This window comes from Schistocerca americana, chromosome 2 (assembly GCF_021461395.2).
Source record: "Schistocerca americana isolate TAMUIC-IGC-003095 chromosome 2, iqSchAmer2.1, whole genome shotgun sequence".
Taxonomy (NCBI): Eukaryota; Metazoa; Arthropoda; class Insecta; order Orthoptera; family Acrididae; genus Schistocerca; species Schistocerca americana.
Window position 1 is genome coordinate 59,343,370 of NC_060120.1, and position 27,976 is coordinate 59,371,345.

The window sequence follows — 27,976 nt, forward strand, 5'->3', positions numbered from 1 at the left end:
CCTCATTATGCAAAATTTTATCTCCTTTACTTCAGGTAGATTTCTGTGAAATTGTGTAGCAGATTCAGTAACTTAAGAACTTGCTTCTGCTCCAATGCTCATTTGGCTAATTCCATGGTGACATTTCTATATTGAAAACCATCGGTCAGAAGCACTGAAGTCTTTGTTGCCATGTGAACAAAAGTGAAGTTCTCCAATTGGGCTTCAGGAATTTGCCTGGAAGTGGCACATCTTCACTTTACTTCATCAAAATCACCCACGTTGACATTCAATATGTTTACTGTCTATTTCTCATTTTATCCGTTTTCATTCATAAATTATCCCTGGTGAAATAGTGCATATGGATGCAATTAGCTACACAATAGCTGCATTTTTTCCTTTGTTTTCCTAGCCTTATGCCTAATCTTCACAGTGTTGGCATGTTAATCTGGAATTGGCAATGTTAATGGTAGCAGACTATGTACAGATGTCCTCCCTGTTGTCACCCCTCGCTTCCAGGGCGAAAATTGTGTACCCCACCCATTTGTGTCTAATGTTATCCATCTGAAAAAGAATGACTTTCAAAAAGTTTATGAATCATGTAACTGATGTGGGATGTACGTATGAGCCCAGTATTCGCCTAATTTGATGTGAGGAACTGCCTAAAACCCACATTCAGGCTGGCTGGTACACTAGCCAGGCAGATTCTAGCCACAGTGGCAACCATCCCCAAATTCCAGAACAGGTATGATAATGTATGCAGCTTTTCATGCATATATTCCTATAAGGAAGTATTAATTAGGTAAATCAGTCGATGAGGATTTTTCACGTCCCTATTGAGTCACAATCTATTCTGACTGCCAATAGGTAGGTCATTCTGTTCAGATGGTAATTTCTAACTAGTGTCAACTTCTGCAAGTAGCGCATATGATCTGAGGTCGCAGAAAACATTCCATTAGGTTCAAGTGGAAAGTGATCATACATGGTTTATCGAAGCGTCGAATTTTGCCCTCTGGAAACTGCAGTAAGGACCAGCAAATCAAGAAAGACTAAGATTTAGGAAAAGCTGACAATTATTCGTGATGTCTAAAGTAACCTAAAGATTGATCTCTTACATAGTAATTAAACACAATTTGGCACACTCCTTTACGTGGTATATTCTCAAAAATAATCCCTTCATGAATGCTGAAACTTATGCTCTCTCTCTGCATTAATATGGGAAAACAGTCACGCTTAATCATCCAAAGAGGCCTACACACCTTCATTTAACTGTGCAGGTATCTATTAGAGAGTAAATCTGTACATTTGTCTAAACTACATGCAGGCTACACACAGTTTTCCTCTCAGCTCTCTCCGTTGTGCCACTCTGTGCATGTTCATGGCGATAAAGTGAACATGATGGAGAGAAAAACTGTAACTGCACCCTGTCACTTCGTTGGAGCTGTGTTGCTTTTTGCAGAAAAGCTAACCATACTTCATCCCAAGTTTCATCAGGTCCCAGAAGCTTCAGGTTTTATATTGAGTGATCATATACATACATTTTTTTTTGCACACACAAAACTTGAATATGAAGCACCATATATCACAAAGCCTTCACAAGCTTCCAGAGAAGATCCGAGCTGTAGTTCAGATGCTCAGAACTGACGTTTTTCAGCACACTGAATGCCTGGCTCAATTAGGTAGTATTAACACTTTCACTGCAGTGTTGGGAAAGCAGGTGCCAAACCTGTGTGTGGTGCAGGAAACGGACTTTCTCGCAATGGATTTGTTTATTTTTAGTCAGAAATAAAAGATAAACACATTGGCATCTAAATGTAACTCATTTAGTTTTACAGTTTTGCAAAAGTAATTATACTCCCAATTCTTCACGGTAATGTGAGGGAGAAGATGCACAAATAATCAAAAACCACAAATAATCGAGGTATTTCCAACCTGTTTTTGTTCAAAAGTTCATCCAAGTTCTGTGCAAAGGTACTGTAGGCCTGTTTAACAGTGTGGCATCGTTTGCTTCTGAGAGAAACTGACGTCTTTCCACAGGGCGTTTCGAATTTTCTTGAGAAACTTATTTATGTTATTGCACTGAAATCACCTCCGGCCCTTATAATCTAGAAGATTATCAGTACATTGCAATGTGGTACAATAACTAACTAGGTCACTTTCTTCATCCCAGCCTTCACATTCACAGTCTTCTTTGTTTTGTTGTGGAGTATCCGTCACATTTTGGCATCAATTATGTATTGAAAGCCACGTTCACGCTTACTGATCTTCAGCCATTCATTCAAGTATTCTTCATCAAAATCTTCAAATCATTTAAATCAATTGCCAGATTTATCATTTGTGCAGTTATTTCATCATTACTGAAACCTCGAAAATCACTTCCTGCTATACGTGGAAGAATTTTTCTCCATTACTGAAATAGTGTGTGCGGCTTTACTTTCTGCCAGGCATCAGAAATCCCACGTACAACATTTAGAGTTGTCAACTACTTCTAGGAAGTCACCAAATCATCCTTATCAAGTAGCATTTTCATTCTCATTAGTCAAAACTGGTAGCACTGTTTTACCAATGCAATTGCGCCTTGGACAATTTGCCTTACAATGGCTGTCACATTGGGCGGTAAAAACTTTTCTACTACGAGTCAATTATCAGATACAGAAGTCCACTCCCAGATCTGAAGGGTTGTTATCAAGCAATATAACATCTTTCCACAATGTAACATCTTCCAGAATTCACTGAACTTTGTGTACAAATTGCGTGTGGAATTAGTTCTTGAAAATTTCACAATCCACCTATGCAGCATTTTGGTTGCAACAATGCAAAGAGAGATCCCTAACTATAATATCCTTGAATGTTCAGGGCTTTCTTGATTTTCAAATCACTAGTAGTTCCACTTTGTGGTTCCCAGAAGCATTAGCCGTGCACAAAGTTTTAATGTGTTCTTTAGACGCCATGTCCAGGAGCACGAACTTCACTCTTAAAAGCAATGACTGGTTGGTAGGCACTTCCAATACATACCACTTTTGTCCGCATTATGAATTTGGTCTGGTGTGAAATTCTCACCTTCCACAAACTTCTGGAACTCTATGAGGAAGTAATCAGCTGTCACATTTGAACTAACAAGGGGAGACCACATCATTGGGATAACTTCGCACACCTTTAGTAGGACACTACAACAATGATGTCTAAGTAGAAGGTGCATTACTCCAGCAATTCTCAGAAAACCACAAGGAATGTTTTAGTTTCTTACTTATGTATCTGTGCGTAGATGCTATGGTCAAGTGGTTAGCATTCGAACTACGTAATGCAAACTTGTACGAAGCGGCTGTTTGACTCCTGCTCTAATTGTTTTTAATCGAAATTTTTATTGTCAGTCATATTATTTAATTTATATGACACTCAACAGGTAATTAACTAAAAACTACAAGCATTTCCATGAAATTAATACTGTAGAACAAAAGCAAACTGGTGCTTTTCATTTATTATAATGTTCTACCAAGAACCGATGGAAGATTCTGTTAGCAAGTATTAGGTAATTTCTTGTTATTTGGCTACTTACTATTTTTAATTAAAGTTAATTATTAGGAAATATTTGTAACTATCGACTAGTAAATGAAGAAACAGTTTTCCATGGGGGTATGCCTGTCGTGAATGATTTGCGAAATCCCTTACACATCCTATCTAGTAATGCATCTGGAACTACTTTGCACCTCAATGCTTCAAAGCTGCAGACAAGCAGCACACCACATTTGGCAGTTAACCTGCATAGCACTGGGACATTGCTAACATAGCAAAAACGAACAGTGTAGATGGAAATTTTTTGAATGTCACTGAATTTACTCTTGTACTACACAAATTGAGGTTTGAGCATGACTTGAACAGTCACCTCATACACATTCGTCTTACAAAGCTCGAACGCTAACCACTTAACCACCAATAACTAACATACAGTGCCTAGGCACAGATACATCAGTTACATAACTGACGTATAATACTTCTCCTGCGATTTTCTTGGAATTGCCAGAGTAGTGCACCTTACTGCTTTCACATTATGTTTTAATGATCTACCAAAGGTGTACAAAGTTTGGAGTAAATCCTTGATCCCAATGTCATACCCTCCCCTTTAAGCTGCTCTCCTTGCACAGTAAGTTTGCAAATCCTGTGATGTGCAAATCCTGTTAGTCACCCAGTGATGCGTTACATTCTACTTCTAATCCTAAGGCTTCATGAAAAAAAATTAGCTTTTTTGGCACACGTCATGCCTGAAACAATGACACCTTCTGCTTGTTTCTGTGTAAACTACTGCAAAAGAGCAGCAACTAATTCAATGAATTCAGGTCTCTTTGTGCTTTTTCATGTAGATGGCCCAGAACTAGAATCTGCATTTCCTGACAAAATCCTGTATTTTCTGCTTGTTCTCATTAACATACTAAACAGCCTGCATTCAAATATCAGCCCTTAGTTTTGAAGTGGTTTCTCCTTCTCAAATCTTTCAATTACTTCTGATTTTTGTTTTAATGTCAGCATGTTTGTTTTGTAATTATCTGTTTTACAAATCTCTCGACTTGTTTTGTTGACACTTACACACCACTTAACATCAGGAAACTTATCAATTTATACACAACAGGATGGCCGATAATAATGGAAACGGTACTCTGTTGTCACGTGGCAGTTGTTTGAACAATGGAAATGGCAATTCTTGTCACACACCTGGGAGATTACTGTATTTAGAGTTTCCACAGGATGTAAAGACTGCACTGCATAAACAGGCAAGAAGGAAGCACCTGACCAATGGAAATATAATTACAATCCGGCACACTATGGACATGCAGTAGTGAAATGGCTGCAGGTTGGACATGCCTTGTGAGAAAGTGCTCTGTCCGGAAGGAAACAATGAATGGCACAGACAGCAATGTAATTTTTAAGCTTAAAATGACGTAAACAGACCTAACATAACAGTACTTGTCTCGACAAAGCACTATATGAAACCAATTTAAAAGAGCGTAGCATATGAAACCAGAAAGTGAACGCGTATATATACACACAGATGTAGCACCTGATGAGTAGCATCTACCACCCATTTAAAAACATTTACGCCCACGACACAACTGTGGTGTCGCCAGACCAGATAGTGCTAACAACGGAAAAACTTTAAGCTACAAAACATATGGACACTACTATGTTATTATGATTTTATTAGCAATGCCTGGATGACTGCTGAAGCTTCTATGAAGTTTAGATGCCAGAATGGTGCATATTCATATTGACACTAGCCTTACAATACAAAGCTAACTACATTCCCCAGAAGAACTTTTGTGTTTCTTCCTGCGAACTGTGTAAGTCACCTGCAGTACCTAAGGCTGTGCATAATTCATCCCACGAAAGCCAAATACAAGATGCGTGCTGTTCAGAAATAATTTTTATTTCTCGAAGAATGCTAGCAATGAGAATATTTTACAGTGAATGCAAATGTCCCCAGCTGCCTGGAATGATGTAACCTAAAAGAATGTGTTTACAAAATTTCCTAACACTGGCTGTAGGTCAATATCAGAAGCTGCGGAACACAATTTCCCTGAATGCCATTACAATAAGTGAAATTTTCTGAAATGTATGAAGACATCCTAAATTCTGATCATCAGCTACATGTGACTGTGTAATGCGTTTGTAAAGAACCAAGCACAGCTTGATGGAGGCAACTTGGGATTGTTATGAGATGGAGGAAGAGGTGAAAGATTCAGCTGTACTAAGTTTTTCTGCAGCTGTTAAACTATTAATCTTGATTTAGTGTGGACTAACCCCCTCCCCATTCTTTAAGGAATGTAACTCCATGTATAAAACATCTCAGTTTGAAGAAAGCTAGTTTTCCTAATATGCCTGTTCATTAAATGAAAAATTAATCAATTTTTTTGTCATAAGAAACCTAAAACTGTGCTCTGAAATAGAGTTTTGTTTCCCCACTAGACAGTGCCACATGTTACGCCAAAAAATCTTAACACAACACACATGCAAATGTCATACTAACAAATTTAAATCCACCTGATGGAGGTTTAAACCTTTGAAACATATCGTTGAGATAAATAAACAGTGAGTAGTAACAGAAAACTTGTTGTTTCATTTATGTCAATAACAATCATGGTAAAGCCTAAACTAAAATGTTCGCATTTAAACCTGTATCTGTTTATGGCTCCATGCTTCCTGAGTTACGCTTCATACTGCAACATAATTTGGCAAGTACAATCAATGATTATGTTGGTACTGTCTGCAAAATGTGTTATGAAGGTAATACTAAGGAAGTAATCAATAATAAAAATTACTACATAAATACTGAAAATTTACTAAGCAAAAATCTTTTTTCCGTTACGTTCTGTGGGTGGCATGAGCAAGAAAATATCACAGAAAGGTTTGACATGACATGCAATTTCTTAGTGCCATACTTCTCATTAGCAGATTGGTACTGTCTGGATAATTTTCACACTGTGTTATGATGCCTCGGGGATATATTCCCAATTCCAAACTTTGGTACATGTCTGTGTTAAACCTGTAATACAGAATTATTCCCCTTAATGAGTACATGACAACTCTTTAAATACAGTCAATAATTTAACATTTTTATTGCCATTTGAAGTCTTCAGAGTGTCAACCTGTGATTGGAACTACGTGGCTGTTTTGGCCATTTAGTTATACAGTCGAGCTGGTTCTAACCAACATCAAGCAGCTAGAACGGCTGCTACTATTCTTGCAGTATTCCGACAGGAAAGAGCTAACTGCCTCTGAATTACCACCCCCCACCCTCCCCCAAAAAAAAAAAAAAACCCAAACTCAATAAATAAATGACTTATATTTAACAACTTTTCCTTTTTCTGCAACATTACTTATCTATATGACAAGACTAATGAAAAAGTTCCTTCTTCATTCTAGATAATGCCTTTACATCTAGACACCATTTAGTGATTTTACAACTATCTGTCTAGTTAACGAGAAATGTTGTATAATATACATTTAAAGGTTGCTAAGACCAAGACATGAAGTTTCGATTATATGGGCTGGAAAACCCGTTTTCTGACTATGAGACACTTCATTAGAATACTTTTAGCTAAAACACCTAATTAAAGAAAAAATATCTGAGCACCCAGAAATTTGTTAATAGGGAGTTTTATGATGAAAATACAAACTCAATGTGGAGTTTAGTGGCCTCTGTACCATCTGATTCCTGTTTTAAAGGCTTGAAGGTTGTATGGGTAAATCATTTAGAAATCTTATGTGCAGACTGTAATACAATGAACTGCATTACATACAAATCCACTATGTGTCAGTTTTTTACTTTATGGCATTCTTTCATTCCAGAACAGTATATTCATGGGGAAATTTTTAGTTCTGCACTGAAATGCTTACAGCATCTATTAACTCCATTCTCTTTATGAATTATCTATTTATAAATCAGGCTTCTAACAATGAGCAATTCAATTGCTCTTTGTATGACCATTTACACAAACTTAGCAATACCAAACTGAATTACTTTCATCAAAAATATGATGTACACACTTTTCAAAAGTGCTGCACCTCTCAATAGATTAACAGCAATAGCATTTTGTACAGCTATCAGAATTTTAGATATCCTTGTAGCTTTTTGAGGATACATACACAGTAAGTAGAACTTCTCATAAAATGCTGTTTGTTGTAGAAATCTTACTTAAAAATAATCACTCAAGAAAAATATACTTCTGCCCAAAAATTTCACAGAAGTCAGTAAATCAATTAAGTCAGACATGAATATTCTGTACATCAAGGAAGACATAGATGGGAGAGTAAACCGAGTCATAAACCTCAAGCGGGTGCACCTGTGTATTAAGTGCGTCAACCACAAATAACATTGTCTTGCACAGTTCCACTGACGTTTTACAATCGTGAGCCTGTATCTATTCCTTCATTATTGCTTCAGCTATCATAGTGACAAGTTTTCTTGTCAAACATTTAGGTTAACAGCAGCAATATAAAATACGCAGTGAAACAGGTGAGAAAAAGAAATATATGAAATGTGCAATAAAATGGCCTAGATTATGAGCTAGCAGCACAACCCCACAATGAGGCAGTACAAGATAGTTAGTAGTTAAATACGCATTACACTGCAGTCCAATTCAAGTGCACTGTTTAATGCTCGAGGTGGGACATTACTGTGTGGTAACATCTTTATGCAGCAACAGTGTGATTCATTGAAAGTTATTTTATTATTGTTTAATTAAACAGTGATTTAGCACATAAGTTTATTTAATCATCATTAATTAAACTAAGATTACAATGTGATCTTGCTTATACACATTAACCTTGTGAACACACAGACAGTAATTCTTTACATGTGTGAAGTATTCCACATGCCCCCTCATGTTGCGAAAATCAGCACACGTGCTTGAAGGTTAAAATTGAATGCAAAATCATGTAACTTGCCAAAATCCACAGAAGGCTTATTATCAGGATTTGAAGCATTACCTCATGAGCTTGAGGTACACATCCGTACTAGCAATTGCTAGTCTTCTGGTACATCAGCCACGAACAAAAGGCAAATTAACACAGGCAATGGTTAGTAAAAGACTCAACTAGGCTAATAACATTAAGCATCAGTTTGGGAATGATGGGGAAAGGTAAATAAACCTATTTTACAGATTCCTAATGTCAACTGGTACCAGTTGAGGATGATATGGCAGTCAATACCATTGGGCCTTCTGAGACCTGTTCAGATGAGGCAACTGAGCTGAAAATAAAAATGTATAAAACAGTGGTGCGTCCTGTTACGACATATGCAGGAAAAACAGAAATTATGGAACTGAAGTTGACAGCAATGGAAAAGAATGTATGAAGATAGATCCATGGGATAGCACATGGAACAAAAGAAGAAATGTATCGGTAAGAGGTAGTGTGGAATACCAGACATAAATAAATGGATGAAGGCAAGAAACTGCAAGGATCATGTTGAAAGAGTTGACCTAACAAGACTAGCCAAAATTTCTGAACAGAAGACTACAGACACGGGAACAAACAACTGGATGACCACCTAAAGGATGGGACAGTAGATGGTCCAGTAAATTCACAGACTGAGGCAGAAAAACAAGGCAACTCTTGTAGGAAGTAAGTGGTTTTGATTTACTTAAGCATGTTTCAGTACCTTCTGCTCAACATTCAAAGGATTTTGTTTATTTTTTTGATTACAAATGACCCTCTTTTATTGATATTATTATTGTTACAGTTTTTGATATTTTAGTCTGATTCCTGTTATAGATATATTAAAACACCTCTTACCATCACTACTGCTGTTGCTGTTTGAACAATAGTTTTGCACATATTTATCTTATCGCAAAAAACACGGAGTTTCTACCACCAGCCCACACATAACTGTCAATAACAATAACAGTTATAAATGAAGAACAGCTCGGGAAATTATTTAACATATCTGAAATATCAGACTGTAGTATCAGAAACAATAATCTGTAGAATATATGGTAGATACAAAACTACCAATACAACAGAACATTGTGCGATGTGTGATGAAGTAATAAACAAAGCTCACTGACGAAACAACAGAAAATGCTGAATCATGTTCCTTCAGTGACTTCTTGCATTCATCTAAACAGCCATCTAATCTAAAACCTGGAATCTTTGTGCTCTTTTCAGCAAACAAATTTTTATTACTACAAGCTGAAAGTTGAATGACGCAGCAGCAATACAGGAAGTCCTAGGAAAATATTCTGCCTCAGCTGAATTAAAGGTTCTGACTTGTCACTTTCCAGCATGAAAAAGCAAGTGATCAAGGCTATGTCTGTTGCACACTCTTGGCTGAAAATGGTGAAAAACTTCGTCCTGGCTTGGGAACAGCCCAGAAATCAGCCCTATTACAAACTAGTGGAGCAAATATTGAAGAAACAAAGACAAAACTTGTCAAGAAACACATAGAAATATAGCACTGATGAAGAAACAAAATATTTGGCTCCTTCTAATAGAAAGTATGCCAAGCAGAACTGATTTACTACTAAGGATGAAACAGGCACACAAAATAATGATGCAACATTTAACATGAACTTGCATTTTTTCTGCAAAAATTCTAGTAGATTCTAATAATTTTCACACTTCTGCTTGCTGTGGTCTCTCAGCAGAAACCTTATGACAACAGTTATTCACCCACATGTTTCACCATATACTTTAACAAGGAATCTATATTGGTAAAACGCTATCCTATAACCAGCACCAAAGCCCTGTATCAATTGCAGCATAAGAACTGCATAAACTATTTTCAGTATTTTGTATAATTACTGACTGAATGCTGTCTTATCTATTCATTAAGTGGTATTACCTTACGGGTAAAAGTTGAACACAATAACACAAGTACCGTACTTACACAAATCTAATGTACACCTTTTTACTACATGCAGTATTCAAAACTGAGGTGCACATACGATTCAGTGGCTCATTACATTTGAGTACAAACATGAATCTGTTGTTCACCTGCAACGTCGTTTAAATTTAGGCAAGCAGAAAGAACATTGTGTGAAATTACTTTCAAACAAAGTCACTTTTGCGCTAAAAAATATGGTAACAGGTGGGTGGGACAAGAGTTCAATGTAGCTGAGAGTAACATTTGCTTATGGAAGGAACAAATTGGCATTATTTGCAACCATCGCTTCTTGAAAGAGATTCAGTGGCCCTCGCAAAAGGAAGTCGTCTTGGTGTTGAGGTAGGAGTTCTGGAATTCATCTGTGAAAGATGAAAGAATGGGGAACCTGTGACAACTGATACCATAAGAAACAAAGCAAAAGAGGTGGCTGCAGTTCTTCATATACTGAGGCAACAGTTAAAGGCTAGTGATCAATGGGTTGATTGCTTTATGAAACAGGTAGGCTTATCTCTAAGACACTGTACAACAACATGTCAAATCCCCCACAGGATTTTGAGAAGAAACTTTAGGAGTTTCATGGATATACCATCACACTTCAAAAAGACATGAATTTTGGGTCAAATAGGCAACACTGAGGAGACACCAATTTGGTTTGATATGACATGATTACACAACTGATGAGAAGGGGACAAAAGTGGTTACCATCAAAACATCGTGGTGTTAAAGTGTGTTACTGTAATGCTGTCAAACACATTGGATGGGCCCGAACTTCTGCCGTTCTTTATCTTCAAGTGGAAAACAACCCCCCAAGACCCCTACAAATGCAAAGTTGTTTCCTGATGTTTGAAATCAAGAGAAGGGATGCATGACAGACTATAATTCTTGACTGGCTCAAAGTATGGGAACTGTCACCAATACTTTGTCTTACTCCATTTCACAGTCATCTCACTTATGATGCAATAGCCAGTAACAATGGAATGACTTGTGTGTTACATACCTTCAATGTTAGTATAAATGAGCCTTTCAAAGGTTATGCTCAGGAGAAGGAAAAATGGTTTTGTGAAGCAAACTGTGAACCGACTCAGACAGGAAAAATTACATGTTCTGCTCTCCATTCACAGTTTCATCTGCCTGGAAAAGCATCCAGGCACCCATGATCGTAAAATCATCCAAAAAATGCTATATTTTAAATACTCTGGAGGCAGTGAAGTTACGTGCTCTGGAATGCCTCCGGGGTTCGGGAAAGATCAAATGTATCTGATGCAGACTCCAAGGATACCCAGTAATGATGACATTATTGGATAACGCTTAGGAATGCATGTAATTTATGGTGTGCGCATATGATATAAGCAATGAGGTTAGGAGATGTTTTTTAATAATAACTGTCAGTTGACAATGGGGTCATAATTATTATTCTGAGTGTTCACATACTCGAGCACTGTGTAAACTAAATTTAGCCAGCCAGTGATGTATCAACAAACTCTCTTTGGCAATTTTTAAAATCTGGGTGCATTAGATTCACATAAATACAGTATTACCATTAGAAAATATGTTGAGGCAGAGTAACAGACAGTGCAAAAACACCTGAATTTCAATACCATAGTACAGCAGAAACCCACTAATCCAGTACCTCTGGGACCTTGATGGTGTGATACTACCAAAACTTCTGGATTACTGAGCATAATCTAAAAATAGTAGTGGACAGAGTGAGAGAGACAAGGTAAACAATGGGTGAATAGCCTGATTCTTTGTCGTGTGTTCTCTGGTGCCTTCAAAGTTATAAAAAATCTCTAACAACAGCATTTTGTAGAACAAATGAAGAAACTTTATAGCATACATCCTGTTGCTGCTGTTATCTTAAGTCCCGAGACTTGCTTGATTCAGTTCTCCATGCTACTCTATCCTGTACAAGCTGCTTCATCTCCAAGTAACTACTGCAACCTACATCCTTATGAATCTGCAGTGTACTCATCTCTTTGTTTAGGGCTACAATTTGTACCCTCCACACTGCCCTCCAATACTAAACTGGTGATCCCTTGATGCCTCAGAACATGTCCTATCAACCGGTCCCTTCTTCTAGTAAAGTTGAGCCACAAACTCCTCTTTTCCCTAATTCTATTCAGTACCTCCTCAGTTATGTGATCTACCCATCTAATCTTCAGCATTCCTCTGCAGCACCACTTTCGAAAGCTTCTATTCTCTTCTTGCCTGAACTATTTATCAACCATGTTTCTCTTCCATACATGACTACACGCCATACAAATACTTTCAGAAAAGACTTCCTGACACTTGAGTCCATACTCGATGTTAACAAATTTCTCCTCTTTAGAAACGCTTTCCCTGCCATTGCCAGTCTACATTTTATATCCTCTCTACTTCGACCATCATCAGTTATTTTTACCCCAAATAGCAAAACTCCTTTACTACTTTAAGTATCTCATTTCCTAATCTAACTCCCTCAGCATCACCCAACTTAATTCGACTACATTCCATTATCCTCGTTTTGCTTTTGTTGATCTTCATCTTATATCCTCCTTCCAAGACACTGCGCATTCCATTCAATTGCTCTTCCAGGCCCTTTGCTCTGTCTGACAGAATTACAATGTCATTGGCAAACCTCTCAAAGTTTTTCTTTCTTCCCCATGGACTTTAATTCCTACTCCAAATTTTTCTTTTGTTTCCTTCACTGCTTACTCAATGTACAGACTGAACGACGTCGGGGACATGCTACAACCCTGTCTCACTCCCTTCTCAACTACTGCTTCCCTTCATGCCCCCTCGGCTCTTGTAACTGCCGTCTTGTTTCTGTACAAACTGTAAATAGCCTTTCACTCCCTGTGTTTGACCCCTGCCATCTTCAGAATTTGAAATAGAGTATTCCAGGCAACACTGTCAAAAATTTTCTGTAAGTCTACAAATGCAAGAAATGTAGGTTTGCCTTTTCTTAATCTAAGATAAGTCGTAGGGTCAGTATCACCTCGCATGTTCCAACATTACTACGGAATCTAAACTGATCTTCCCCAAGGTCGGGTTCTACCAGTTCTTCCATTCGTCTGCAAAAAATTCGTGTTAGTATTTTGCAGGCATGACTTATTAAACTGATATTTCGGTAATTTTCACACTTATCAGCACCTGCTTTCTTTGAGAATGGAATTATTATATTATTCATGAAGTGTGGGGGTATTTCCCGTCTTCTACATCTTGCTCACCAGCTGGTAGAGATTTGTCAGGGCTGGCTCTCCCAAGGCTATCAGTATTTCTAATGGAAAGTTGTCTACTCCTGGGGCCTTGTTTCAACATCCTGTAACGTAATGTTAATTAAGATTTGATGTCAAGTTTAGGATAGTACAGCATTGTACTGTAGTACAGAACTGTATGTTTTATACTACAGCACGTAGAATATTTCTGTGTTTTATTCACTTTTAATAAGAGCAAATGTCTTATGTCTGATTTTCTCCTTCAAAAACTTGTTACGTACAGTATGCAAATTTACAAGTTCTGCAGTGTTGTACGATTTGCTGCTTTCAGCAAATCTTCTGAAGTATATATTGTGACAGCTCCATCATTCCAGATAAGTGGAGGTGTTGAGTTTGTTGCGTAAACCGCTTCTTCACCGGATTTAATATATGGTGGTTTAATTGGCTATATTACACTTTGTACTATCAGTTCATCAGATATTTCTTCGAATAAACCATGAATCTTTCCAGTGGTGAGGTGGCTTGCACGCCTCAGCAATACAAATAGCTGTCCAGTGGGTACGACCACGACAGAGGAGTATCTGTGGAAAGGACGGACAACCAGTAGTTGCAGGGGCAACAGTCTGCATGACCGACTGATCTGGCCTTGCAAAGTCAAGCAAAACGGCCTTGCTGTGCTGATACTGAAAACATCTGAACGCAAGGGGGGAACTACAGCCATAATTTTTCACTGAGGACAAGCAGCACTACTGTATGGTTAAATGATTAGGGCATTCTCTTGGGTAAAATAGTCCTCCAGTCTCATCTCCAGGTGGGGACTGCTCAGGAGGATGTCGTAATCAGGAGAAACAAAACCAGTATTCTATGGGTCAGAGTGTGGAATGTTAGATCCCTTAATCAGGCGGGTAGTTAGAAAATTTGAAAAGGAAAATGGGCTGGTTGAAGTTATAGTGGAAATTAATGACATTTGGTAGCAAGAGGAACAGACAGGGTGTATACGTGGACAAGGAAAAAAAATTCCCGGATTTCTCCTGGATTTCCCGGTTAAAAATACACTTTCTCCCGGGTGGAAACATAGTTTTTCTCTGATAATTGAGAGTATATTTTCTCTCTGAACTGTATAACTTATCAATCCTTTGAATGGTTATGGTTTTATACATGGGCGTAGAATTTCCCGGTGCTTTAGAAAACGAAACACCTTTTGGAAAGATATTTGATGTGCAGTAACATGGGTGTTGTGTGATGTCCTTAGGTTAGGTAGGTTTAAGTAGTTCTAAGTTCTAGGGGACTGATGACCATAGGTGTTAAGTCCCATAGTGCACAGAGCCATTTGAACCATTTGCAGTAACATGTACGCTGCATATTTCCGTATTAAGAAAGTATAAATTCAAATTCCACCAAACACCGCATGTTACTTTCCGAAGCATTGAAATCAAGATTGCGATGCGCATTTGTAAGCCAGTCATAGCTCATGTCACGTGATCTCGCCAGCCGATGACAGCGAATATTCAGAGCTTCGGACATGTGGTGTAGTCTGCCAATAACAACATCACTGTTCAGTAGTGCGAACACACGAACAGGAAAAGTTTATGGTTTAAATTAATATATATAATGTTGCTACAAGAAAAACAACGCTTTCACATCTAATATTGGTCTCTAAGGCCAATACGCTGCAAGACAAGCTAAGCTTTCACATATAATGTTTGTCTTTTATGCACGTATTACATTTTAAGATATATCACACAAAAATGCCAGTAAATTTTTTAATAACGACATAAAAGTGTGATCTTCTGGGCCATAAATTCTTCTACATGGCTCGTCATCAAAGAGCTGATTTTTAAATGAGTCCCAGATTCCCAGTGAAGTAGGCATCGACCTGATATTAAACTTTTCAATGTGGTTTCAGGATGTAAATTTCCTTGGGTACCAGTACTTTGTTATCTCATGTCTGGTTCTTTGTTATGGCATAATGCCATACGTGCTAGAAGATGAAAATGTACACTTGAAATGTAGTGAACAGTTGAAACTAGCCAATAGTTTGAAATTAAAGCCTTTGTTTCAAATATATTGACTGCCTCAGCGGAAAAGATTAATAAAAGAAAATTTCTTCAGCAAACCGATAAAAATAACTTCATTGTTCTGCATGGCAATTAATGCTTGACTGTCAGAAAGGTGGAAATAAAATAAAATCTGAAACTAATAATGTATTTTAACCTTCTGTAATTATGTGAATGTATTTGAATTCACATGATAGCTCCCGGTCAAAGAAATCAATTTTCTTTTATTTGACGTGAGTGCAGTACACAAAGAGGAAACAGCAAAATCACTAACTGTAAACAAGGGTCCCGTGAAGACTACCTGCTTCCCTATTATAACTCAGACTGCTCAGCACATCAGACCCGTATCTACGATGTTTCCGAACCGGGGCAATAGTAGATAGTGGCGTCCATCGACCGTTTGAGATAGGACGTCAAAAATTAAAAAAATCGAATTTTCAAAAAAACGTTGATTTTGTAGCGCACATCTTTCTGAAGACTCTGATACATAAAACATACGTGTCCGAGGAATTTTAAGACATGTTATTCGATCTTAAGTGTGCCAAAGTGCAACGCCACACCTCTTCACACAGCATTCTTCTATCGCACGTCACTGTATTTCGGTCTGTGGAATTGAAACGTGTATATTTTGTACTGGAAGCCATCAAACTATATTCAGGACAGTGGAAAGTAAAATGTCCTATGGTGCCTCTCCTGCTTCCAGTCGGTGGGTTTGACATCCTGCGCTCTTTTTTCTTTTAAAAAAAAACTCTTCAGAAAATCTGAACTTTTTATCCCCTCTTAGCTAACAACTTGCTACCTTGTGTGACAAAATTAGGTATAGGTTACACAAAACCAGTAAAGAGAAGAGACAAGCAAGACCGTACACATTTCTTCAATCCCTAGGTCCTAGAATTTTTTTCTCTCTAATCTTGCTATCGCTACAGCTTTACGTTACAAAATAGTTTTACACTTCATTCATACACTCCAGTTTCTCAAGCATGAGATCGAAAAGTAGTAGTGCGAAATTTTTATATAAATTTAGAAACGTCATATTCTTACATAATTTAAGTGATTTCACCATTTCTTCTCCTTCCTCGTTCAAACAAACAATGTTGTAATCACTAATTCTGTATCTATTCCTGCCAGTGTCAAAGCTTATTCGCCGGTTAACTTGACTAACTCTACCAGAATCACCAGTTTAGTTATCCTGAGATTATTCTCGGGTTAGGCGTTTTTACGTGTTCGTACAACGCGTTTTCCGCGCTACTTCCAGAATAGACCTTAAAGCGGCTGCTAGCCAGAGACTGTACAACTGGCCCTTGCTAGTTTATCGATCCGGCCACAAATTTACCGTCAAAATTTCATTTTCTTGGACACACTGAGAAGATAATACGTAATTTCTCTTACCTGTTATTCCTATTAGTCGTTTATTCGCATCCTGGTAGTCTGAATCGATGGATTTTGGTGGTAATCATAACAACGCTCATCATTCGCAAACCCAATCAACCGCATAATCGGACAGTGGTTGGCTTTCTTTCTTTCGGCTATACTCTACTCAGCTCGTATAGCCCCTTTTGTCTGCAGGAAAGTTTATTTCTAGATGTGGCAAAGATTCCACTGACAGACACATCACGTACACTATGCACGCATTCACAAATCAACTTATGATTCATTCGGAAATCAACTTAGAATGTGTTCAACAATGTTCAAAAACCGACAGGGACACGTTTCAAAGTCATACGAATGATCGATAGACCAACGTGCGCTGGATGCTACGCGCTTTGTGAAACAAGGTTTTTTCCCTCAAGAATATGAATTGCCCCCCCCCCCCCACACACACACACACACACACACACACACACTCACACTCTTCTAGATCCAGGGCTGCTGCACAATCTGGCAACTTGGGCACGCCAGTACCCGGTAGCACCTAGCCGCCTTTTTTTTCTGTAGCCAGAAGCGGAAGAAGGTACTACCAAACTGCGCATGCGCATGATCCCATTCGTAACTGTTAAAACAACTCTAATGTTAACAGTTGTGACGTCATGCTCATCGGAGGCAATTTGTTGTTACGAAGCATTGCATAGTCTTCCTAAAGCCTTTGACACATTTTGCTGTTGGCAGACGCTTGTACGAGCACTGTGTTTAGTTGCTGTAGATGGCGCATTTCCTTTGCAATTTAAGTTTTATTTCAGTTTTTTCTCTCGTTCATGTTTTATTGCCCGTAATTCAAAAAATTCCCGTGTTTTTCCCGGTTTTCTCCCGGATGAAAAAATTCCCGGGTTTTTCCCGGATCTCCTGGTTGTCCCGGGTCTTAGACACCCTGAACAGAACATCTGATCAGGTGAATACAGGGTTATGAATACAAAGTCAAACAGAAGTAATGCAGGGATGAGTTTAATAATGAATAAGGAAACAGGAATGCAGGTAAGCTACTATGAATAGCATAGTTAATGCATTGTCATAGCCAAGATAGACACAAATCCCACACCTGTCACATGCCAACTAGCTCTGCAGATACAGAGATTGAAGAAATGTATGATGAGAAATGACATTCAGATTCATGGGGAACTGGAATTCCACAATAGGAAAAGGAAGGGAAGGAAAAAAAGTAGGTGAATATGGACGGGGGAAAGGGATGAGAGAGGAAACTGCCCATTACAATTTTGCACAGAGCCTAATTTAATCCTCACTAACACTAATTTGCTGTATACATGGAAGAGACCTGGAGACACTGGTAGGTTTCAGACTGTTTATATAAACGTTAGACAGAGATTTATGAACCATATTTTAAATTGTAAGACATCCCCAGGGGCAGTTTTAGACTGTCCACTATTTGTTGTGAACTGTAGATTAAAACAGGAGAAATTGGAAAACAGTAGGAAATTAAGGATATGGAAGCTGGGTAAGTTGAAAGAATAAAAGGAGGTTGAGAGTTTCTGAAGGAGCATTAGGCACCTTCTGCCTACAACAGGGGAAAGGAATACCATAGAAAAAAATGGGTAGCTTTAAATGCTGAAATAGTGAAGGCAATAGAGGAGTATACAGGTAAAAAAAGGACCTAATAGAAATCCTTGGGTAACACTGGAGACATTTCCTTTAACTGATGAAAAGAGAAAATTTAAAAATGCAGCAAATGAAGCAGGCAAAAGGAAATACAAGCTTTTCAAAACGAGCGGCAGGAAGTGCGCATTTGTTAAGCAGGAATGACTAGAAGACAATATTTTACTAGGGGGTAAGAGAGATACCACATACAGGAAAATTGAAAAGGCCTTTGGGAAAAAACAGAAGCAGTTGGTTGAGTACCTAGAGCTCAGACAGTAAACCAGACCTAAACAAAGACAGAAAAGCTGAAATGTCGAAGGAGTATATGGAGTGTCTATAGAAGAGAAATGAAATGACCACATGACACTGCTGGCTGGGAGGTCACATTCAAGGAAGTTCAGCCGCCGAGTTGCAAGTCTTATTTCAGGCGACTTGCATGTCAGTGATTATGAAACGGTCCAGTCCACTAGAGCAGAAAGTCTCCAACCTGGCTGGGAACAGAACCCAGGTCCACTGCATGGTAGGCCAACATTACCACTCAGCTAAGCAGACTATAGCAGGGAAACGAACTTTAAAGAATTATTATACAAAGGGAAGTGAATGTAGATGAATATGAGGCGGGGGAGATGATACTGCAAGGAGAATTTGACAAAGCTCTGAAAGATCTGAGTCAAAACAAGGCCCCAGGGTAGACTAGATTCCATCAGAACTAATAATAGCCTTGGGAGAGAGAGTCATGAAAAACTCTTCCACCTGGTGTGCAAGATGTAAGAGACAGGCGAAATAGCCCCATACTTCAAGAAGAATGTAGTAATTCAATTTCTACAGAAAGCAGTAGCTGGCATGTGTGAAAATTAACAAACCATCAGTTTGTTAAGTCATGGCTGTTAAATACTAACACAATTTGTTTACATACAAATGGAAAAATTGGTAGGAGCCAACCTCGGGGAAGATCAGTTTGGATTCTGGAGAAATGTAGGAACAAGCAAGACAATACTGAATCTATGACTTATCTTAGAAGATAGGTTAAGGAAAGGTAGACCAATGTTTGGTTCAGATAAAGCATTTGATAATGTTGACTGGAATTTTCTCTTTGAAATTCTGAAGGTCGCAGGGGTAAAATGCACAAAGCAAAAGGCTATTTACAACTTCTACAGAAACCAGATGGCAGTTGTGAGAGTAAAGGGGCATGAAAGGGAAGTAGTGATTGAAAAGGGAGTGAGACAGAGTTGTAGCCTATCCCCAATGTTTTCAACATGTACCCTGAACAAGCATTAAAGGATACAAAAAAAAAAATTTGTAATAGGAGAGTAGGAAATAAAGTTCAGGAAAAAGAAATAAGAACTGTTTGCCAATGACATTTTAATTTCATCAGAAACAGCAAAGGATTCGGAAAATCAGATGAATGGAATGGACAGTGTCTTGAAAGAAGGATAACGGAAATTAGTCAAATCAGGTTATGCTATGGGAATCAGGTTAGGGAATTAGATGAAGTAGTAGACGAGTTTTGCAGCAACATAACTGATCAAAGCCAAAGTAGAGGGGATATTAAATGTAGGTAGCATTTCTGAAGAAGAGAAATTTGTTAACACTGACTGAAGATTTAAGAATCAAGAAGTCTTTGACAGTATTTGTCCGTACCATAGCCATGTATGGAAGTGAAACATGGACGATAAACAGTTTAGATGAAAAAAAGTTTTCGACATGTGGTGCTACAGAATAATGCTGAAGATTGGATGGGTAGATCAATAATGAATGAGGAAGTACTGAATATAATTGGGGAAACAAGAAATATGTGACAACTTTACCTGATTAAGAGATTAGTTGAGGAGATATTAAGAGATCACCAGTTTAGTACTGGAGGCAAGTGCGAGGGGTAAAAATCTTACGGTGAGACCAAGTGATGAACACAGTAAGGAGATACAGAAAGAGGTAAGTTGCAGTAGTTATTTGGAGAGAAAGAGGCTTGCACCTTATAGAGTAACATGGAGAGCTGAATCAAACAGTATGGACTGAAGACAAAGAAAACAGCAGCAGGAGGTTCTGACTGTCAAAGTCTATCCAGTCCAAAATTTCATCTTGTGACAAATTTCTCATTTCATTTTGATGAACATTTAACTATATAACAACAGCATTACCTTCATTTGGAATAGTGAAGTCTGTTTCTTCATAGGCTTTTGGTCAGAGTTTTCACCAGGATTTCCTACGAGTAGAAGACTTACTTCATTCCACACCAAAGATGTTCCAGAAATAGGACCTTTGATACTCAAGTTAAAGGAAGACCACTGAACAGTCTGAATTGATAAGCTCCTGAAAAGAAGCTCTGTAAAGAAACTTTAAATTCTGAATTACTCCCCAATCCATTGGTTGAATCAGGGAAGTAGCATTTGCTGAAGGTGAGTGGCAAATATGTTCCCTGAAATCAATTTGGACACTGGAGAGTAGGCTAAAAACCAGCCCCTGCACAATTCCAATGTCATCCATGCATTGGAATAAGCTCCACAAATTCCAATAAATTTTTTAACTCCATTAAAAGCTCTTTGCCTTTTGCACTTGCTAACAATGAAGTAGTCTTTCAGATCTATTGGAATAGAAACACTTGCACAAAATTTTATGCAGCTGATCTATTTTGGCCTTTTTCAAAGCTTTTTGTGATCCAATGTCTTTTACTGCACCTGTCTATGAGGCGCACCTTCGAAGTTAACCTTTTTTCAAAAAATCTCTTATTGTTCAAGAATCAACATTATATTCTTCCATAACCTTATTTCTACATCACTACTCTACTTGCGACAGAGCAGCATTAATCATAATTACACTTTGAAACAGCACTTTTTAATCGCTGTACACAATTGGTGCACAACAGAAATTGTTCGAGATGTGACTAGAATGACTATTCGTACTACATGACTTAATTGTTGACCACTGCTGAGCGTGTCTGAACTGTTGAGTACGTACAGAGCGATGCCAAACTACTTAACATGCTAGACTGCCAGATTACTGTGGTTTTACTTTATTTGAGAATGAGACCACATAATTTCCAACAAACTTTTGTGAGGTGCCAAACAAAGGCTGATACCTTGCAACACAACCACACATAGCCACAGCCTTGCAAGTGTTGCTACACCGCCACAACCGCCCTCTAATTACAGCCTAGCGCAGTACTACTCTGCCCCGTCAATGTTTATTGAGAAAGGGAACAGCATAGCCTAGTACACTAGCTGTGTGATTACTGTCTTGTACAGAACTAGAAGTGAATGCAGTTGTTAAATACACTCTGAATGACAGATTTGTAATTTGTCTGTACCAAGTGATAAGTCCATGTTCAGAAAAACTTTTCAACACTATTGGATTCCTGTGGAAACGGAGTGCAAAGTTCAGTAATTTCTATCTATGCTGTAATAAAGTGAGCTAATATTTTGTGTGTTACAGTAGCCACTCAAAATACCCCCTGGAGCAAACCAATGGACTCACCATTGCTCTGGTGAGTATACTCCAACCTTTAGAAAACTTTTTCTTGCTGACACCATCCACAAAATGATGAAAGGAAAAAGTTCATCACTTACATTTTCTCTGTTCGTGCAGTGTAACTTCATCACTAGGCCTGACATTTTAATTTATTACTTCTTTACAACTAACTGTACTTGCAACATTTTCTGCCGACAGTTCCCATATATACCAAGAAATGTACCTGCAAAATTTTATCACTGTACGGCAGGCAGGAAGTGAAACACTGAGATGTGAAAAAGAACTAGCTTTCCTTAAAATGGAGTGCAAATTCCCTGCCTAAACTCATCCAGTGTTTCACGATGAGAGTACTTTGTGACTTCCAATGAACTTCAAAATGTATTTCTAAACCTTTTCCTCACTTACATCCTTATTGGCAAGTATTTAACCCATTTATTCATTTGTAAAGCAATCAGAAGTTTGGAACTGTTTTGTACATGGAGGTTCAATTCTTTTAAGAATTTGGGGTTTACTAGTGCATCCCAAATCAGAAGAGGGATTTCAGAAATTTATTAGTGTTCGGAGAATGAGCAACACCTCTACTTGCAATACACTGCAGTGTGTCAGCGAAATGCCTAGCTAAGATTACACCACTAAATACACTACTGCAACAACTTCAAATTTTTATCCTTGTGTATGAAGCTTCCACGAAATTTTTTTGTTAGTGAATCAAGTATATTCTTTTTCTCATGGAACTTTATTATCTGCTTCCAAGCTCAATACTGTGTACTTTCTATACACCGTAAAATTTAACTATCAGTACTCAATGCCTGAAGAAACAAATACTTGTTACCTGCAAGGAAACTAACAGAACAACATGACATCAAAACTGAACATGCATCTCTGTAAAAGTCTGAAGACACTGACTGCATTTGTTTGTTAAATCTTTATGCAGCCTTTGCACAGAAAGGAATGAAACTGATCTAGTTCCCTATCTGGGCCAAACTTCATTTCAGCAAAATTGAAATAGCTAAACTGTATGTAATGCATTTGTAGGCTTTTCAGCCCAAAATTAGAAAATAAAAAAAAATGAAATTAAAGAGTTGAGTGAGCAGCAATGGTATGGTTACAAAACAGACAGACATGTCTACAAATTTGTGTGAATGCCAAGAACATGCTGTAATGAAGATTGCCCTATAATCAAGGATCAACGAATGGAAAAAAGTTAAAGTGAGAGCCTATCTTATTTAACAAACTGGTTTACATGCAAATATCTTTGTACTATACTTACTTTCGGTTGGGATGCAAGCTCAACTTCGTGTAATCGTTGAACATAACACAGACACTATCATCAGACAGCTGATAGCCAAAACCATATTTATCTGAATAATCAACCCATTTACTAATCCACACAAATGGGTGAGATGCAGGATCTGTTGTCTCATCTGTTAACCAAGCAACACATATTATTAAGGTTCAGAATGTTACTTTATATAATATTAATAATAATAATAATAATAATAATAATAATAAATAATAATAATAATAATAAATAAAGGTAGCTGCAGCCATGTTCATAAAGGGGTAACAAGGACAAAGGAGATGGCATGCCCTAGCACATGTTGGCAAGTGATAGTTAAATAAGTCAATGGTGTAGAGATGAACGGAGAAACAATATGTCAAATGTAATGGGATTCACCTGTCTGCACTAAAACAGATGAAGCAAAATGTGCACGATGAAATTTCACTGATATTAATAGATTAGCTAACAAGTCTTGTGAACAAGAGGACTAACAAGTCTTGTGAACAAGAGGACACAATTGCGGAAATGGCATACTACATCAGATTTCTTTAAAAAAATTTACCATAGGAAGCAGCTAGTGATTCATTTAGACGAAACATGTATTCATACATATTACACTGTGAATGGAAGCTTCACGAGTATTATTGTGTACGTGCACTACTGTGCAACTATTACTGTGAGACTTTGTGCAATTGCATAAGGAACAAACGTTTTGGCACTGAGAAGCACAAATTTTCTCCTGTTTATTTCATTACCAAATTTTTGTAGGAAAACTGTTCCCCTCTTACTGCCACCATACCATACAGATCACTTGTGTGGAATCTTGGGAAGAAGAAGAAAATCCCCTCTCCACAGTGAAGAAAGTGCTGATGCTTTTGATGCTAATGAACATTGTCAATCACCCAACTTGGTGCAACCCTTTCAATGTTGGGCAACTTTAGCATCCATTTAGTGAGTCAGTACATGCACAGTAAGTCTGCATCAAGAACACACACTTGGGAAAGAGACATTTAAATGAAACCATGTACCTGTACAGCGTGAAGCCCTCACTGCATGCAGTCTGAACCCCCAAATGGTAAGACATGCAATTATTTAGATTCTAGGTACGTTTTGGGCAACCTCCCTCTACACCGTTTTTAAGCAAATGCACAGAGCATCAATCCTTGTGGTTGCTGGAAAATCAAGAGAAGCAACGTACTCAGAAAAACTCAGACATGGTCAGTGAGGTACGATCAGTTGTAGATGCAAAACCATTGTGTGTGTCATTCTTCAAGGAACATTTACTAATACCCCATCACACATGGCTCAGCAATGTCTTAAGGTATGGCCAAAAGATGGCAACTCCTCAATGTAGTTATTACATCAATTTGAAGGATTCTCCATTTTCTCTCACATCATAAAATTTGGTTTTGCACTCTGCATATCACTGAACAATGCAAACCCCCAACTGTAATCACTAATTTAATATGTAACAAGAGTAGTAAAGGTAACAATGAAGCCCACAGCCTTGGCGTTCAATCGATAGGCACAAACCATACTAAAAACTAAGCTTTAAGACAACTCATTTCCTCAGCGCCAACTCCATTATTTGGAGTCCACCCACATTTATAGTATCAGATAAAAGTTATTATGTACAATGATACCTGCTTTCACTGTACAATAGGATCAAGTTAAACATGTTTGACAAAATTTGAGCCCCTCCACGTGCCAGGAATGGGAACCAGCAACCATTGTAACAGGAAGCCTCTATTGTCTCTTAAGGCTGCACACAGAGATGCAGGCACTTCTTGCTATGTTCACATTTAATACCCTAGTAGCCATTTACCCCTTTGTAAGATACTTCTTACCTGGATTCATCACTTTTCTTTTGCAAACCCTGAATGAACCAAAATCGTTAAGAAAGGTTTTTGTTTCAATAGTTCAAACTCACGTGCTACACTGCTTCCTTTAACAATGGCACTATTTTAGACCTCTTCTCTCGTGGCTTTCAGTGACTGACATTCTATCACGACATTCCATCGCACAAGACTGTAATGCTGGACGTACCCACATGAGGGTGACCGTTACCTACATGCCAAAAGTAACATTTTCTTTCCCATACACACTATCTTGTTCCATTTCACAAAAAAGATTTTGTGCAAAATTCTGCTCCATCTTACAGCTAGGCAACCTGAAACAATTTGTAGTTGGGAAAGAATGTAACCGTCAACTTGTACCATTCAAAAGCGGTACGAAAAGTTTCGTATCTTCACTACTGCCTCTTTTACCCTAAGAAAAATTTGCAGGGGTACGGGTTTGCATAAGAAACAACTTGATAGCAATTGGCTATTTTTATATTCTCTGGTAATAATCTGTAAAACTAGTTGTTTTTTAAGCTTCATCTTTTGTGGAAATGTTATTGTAATTTTGAATAATTTTACACACTTATTCCTGCATGCAACTGTCTTCTGATTTTTCTTGTTACTCAAGTTCCAATTTTGCAACCATGATCATAACATCTTTAAAGGCCTTTGTGGTAGAAAATCTCATGAATAAAATTCTTGTACTTAGAATGACAAAAGACAAGAACTCTATAGACACAGAGGAATAATAAATACACATTGTATCCCATTGGTTGAATTTTCCTCTTCATTCTTACCTCCTGCTTTCAGCCCTTGTGGCACGTTTTCTTACCCAATGTTGTCGCAGCAAGTAAGTATTCTGATCATCAGTCAACCCATGAAAAGGAAATATTAAGGTGCTTTAACTACTTCTGATGCCATGAACTAGGCTTCTACAAACATTCAAGCAAAGAAAATATACAGGCTGATTCTAGAGGAATGTCACAATTTGTGAGGTGATTCTACGTGTGAAAATAAACAAAGTCCTATGAACGTGTGCCCGAATTCCAATCGTTATGGAACTGGAGCGGGTTGAAGACTATACACATCCATGAATGATTATGAAGACAAGTGTGAATATTACTTACCAAATGCTGTGGTGGACAGAATAATGGGACAAATGACTGATCCATCCTCCAAGAAGAGTTCAAAAAGCCCCACCTCCCTCTCAGTGCACTCAAGAAAGCATTGGAGCGTGTGCTGTGTTGCACATCTAAAATTGTCTCTGTGAGCTTTAATGTGGGCAACTGTGTTTTGCTTTGCTTTGCTTTAGGGCACAAAAAACTACTGGGGTCACACGCACCCATGTCAAAAAGAACACGAAGAAGAGAGGAGTTAAGGAACAACTATACGTCAGTCCCAATTGACATAATAAGATACACCTAAAAACAGGTACATGGAAAAAGGGCTAAAAAGGCACCATACAGAAAGTGAACTCCAAACCTAAAAATTAAATGGCCTTCGCCATATTGCTTTGGCAGATAAAAAGTAAAATGTGGTAGACAGCCCGCACGTCATTTGCCAATAACTCAGATGGAAAACCCAAGCGGGAACATAAACGGTTAAAAAATAGGCATTCCGTCAGGAAGTGGCGGACAGTTAAAACTTGGGTGCAACTTATAAAAATGGTGGGGTAGCACCACTTAGCAAACGATGGCTGAAAAGGCAGTGCCCAATACGCAGCCTAGTTAAAGTGACCTCCTACCAGCAGGAGTGCCAAGAGGAGGTCGTCCAAGCCACTGGGGGAGGCTTAATAAGGCTGAGCTTATTCCCATGAAAGGAGGACCATTGGCGCCTGACAGGTGGCAACACACAGATCATCGGAGGGGAAAATAGGTACTCGCGGGCTGATGTACAAGGACTGCAGCCTTGGCAGCAGGATAGCAGCCTCGTTTCCTAGCAGAACGACGTGACCAGGAACCCACAGAAACATCACAGGAGTGAGCAAATGACAGTTTTCCCGCACCCCCTGCACTAAGGGATAGGCGGTGTACAGTGCACATAGACTTTGAAGGGCGCTGAGTGAGTCTGAGCAGAGGACACAATTGAAAAGGCTGTGTCACCGAATGTACTCCATGGCATGATACAAGCCGAACAGCTCTGCTGCAAATACCAAGCAGTGTGCCGAAGCCGATATTGAACGACACTGGTGCCAATAACGAAAGCACACCCAACACCATAGGCAGTCCGAGAACCATCAGTGTATACAGAGGTACTATCGCGAAGTTCCATGCAAAGGTCGTGAAACTGAAGATGATAGACCGAGACTGGAGTAGTGTCCTTAGGAAGAGAATGAAGGCCAAGGTTAACAATGGTGGAAGGCTTGCCCAAAATGAGATCTGGGTTGTCTTTATCAAAACAGCATACTCTGCCCAGTCATGGGCGTTACTCACTTGTGACAAGCTGGGGGTGTTTCTGTAACCATCACGCCCCATAAGAGCTTAAATATGGTCCAGGGTATCATATTTCACTGGGGCCTTCTTTTGCAGTCTGACGATTAGCTGCGCGCCAATTTAGAGCGGTGAGGTGTAAATTCCATTTGGCGTGTCCACCGGGGTCCGAGGGATAATAAGGTTGCCATCGGTGCCATCATCTTGGCCTTTGAGGGTGATACATTACCTGAGAAGGACAAGGTGATAGTCTACCACTGTGATGTAAAGCCCTATATCCTTCCCCCAATGCGGTGCTTTAAATGCTGGAAGTTCGGCCAT

General features: G+C 38.5%; 1 protein-coding gene across 1 annotated transcript in view; it reads right to left on the minus strand.

Annotated features, from left to right (window-relative positions):
• The window catches only part of LOC124593719 (serine/threonine-protein kinase polo), an 81,837-nt gene that overhangs the window by 24,052 nt on the left and 29,809 nt on the right, over positions 1-27,976 (minus strand). Inside the window, exon 8 of the mRNA XM_047132031.1 lies at positions 23,374-23,527. Within this exon, the coding sequence (XP_046987987.1) occupies positions 23,374-23,527 (154 nt within the window). The remainder of the gene's footprint in view (positions 1-23,373; positions 23,528-27,976) is intronic.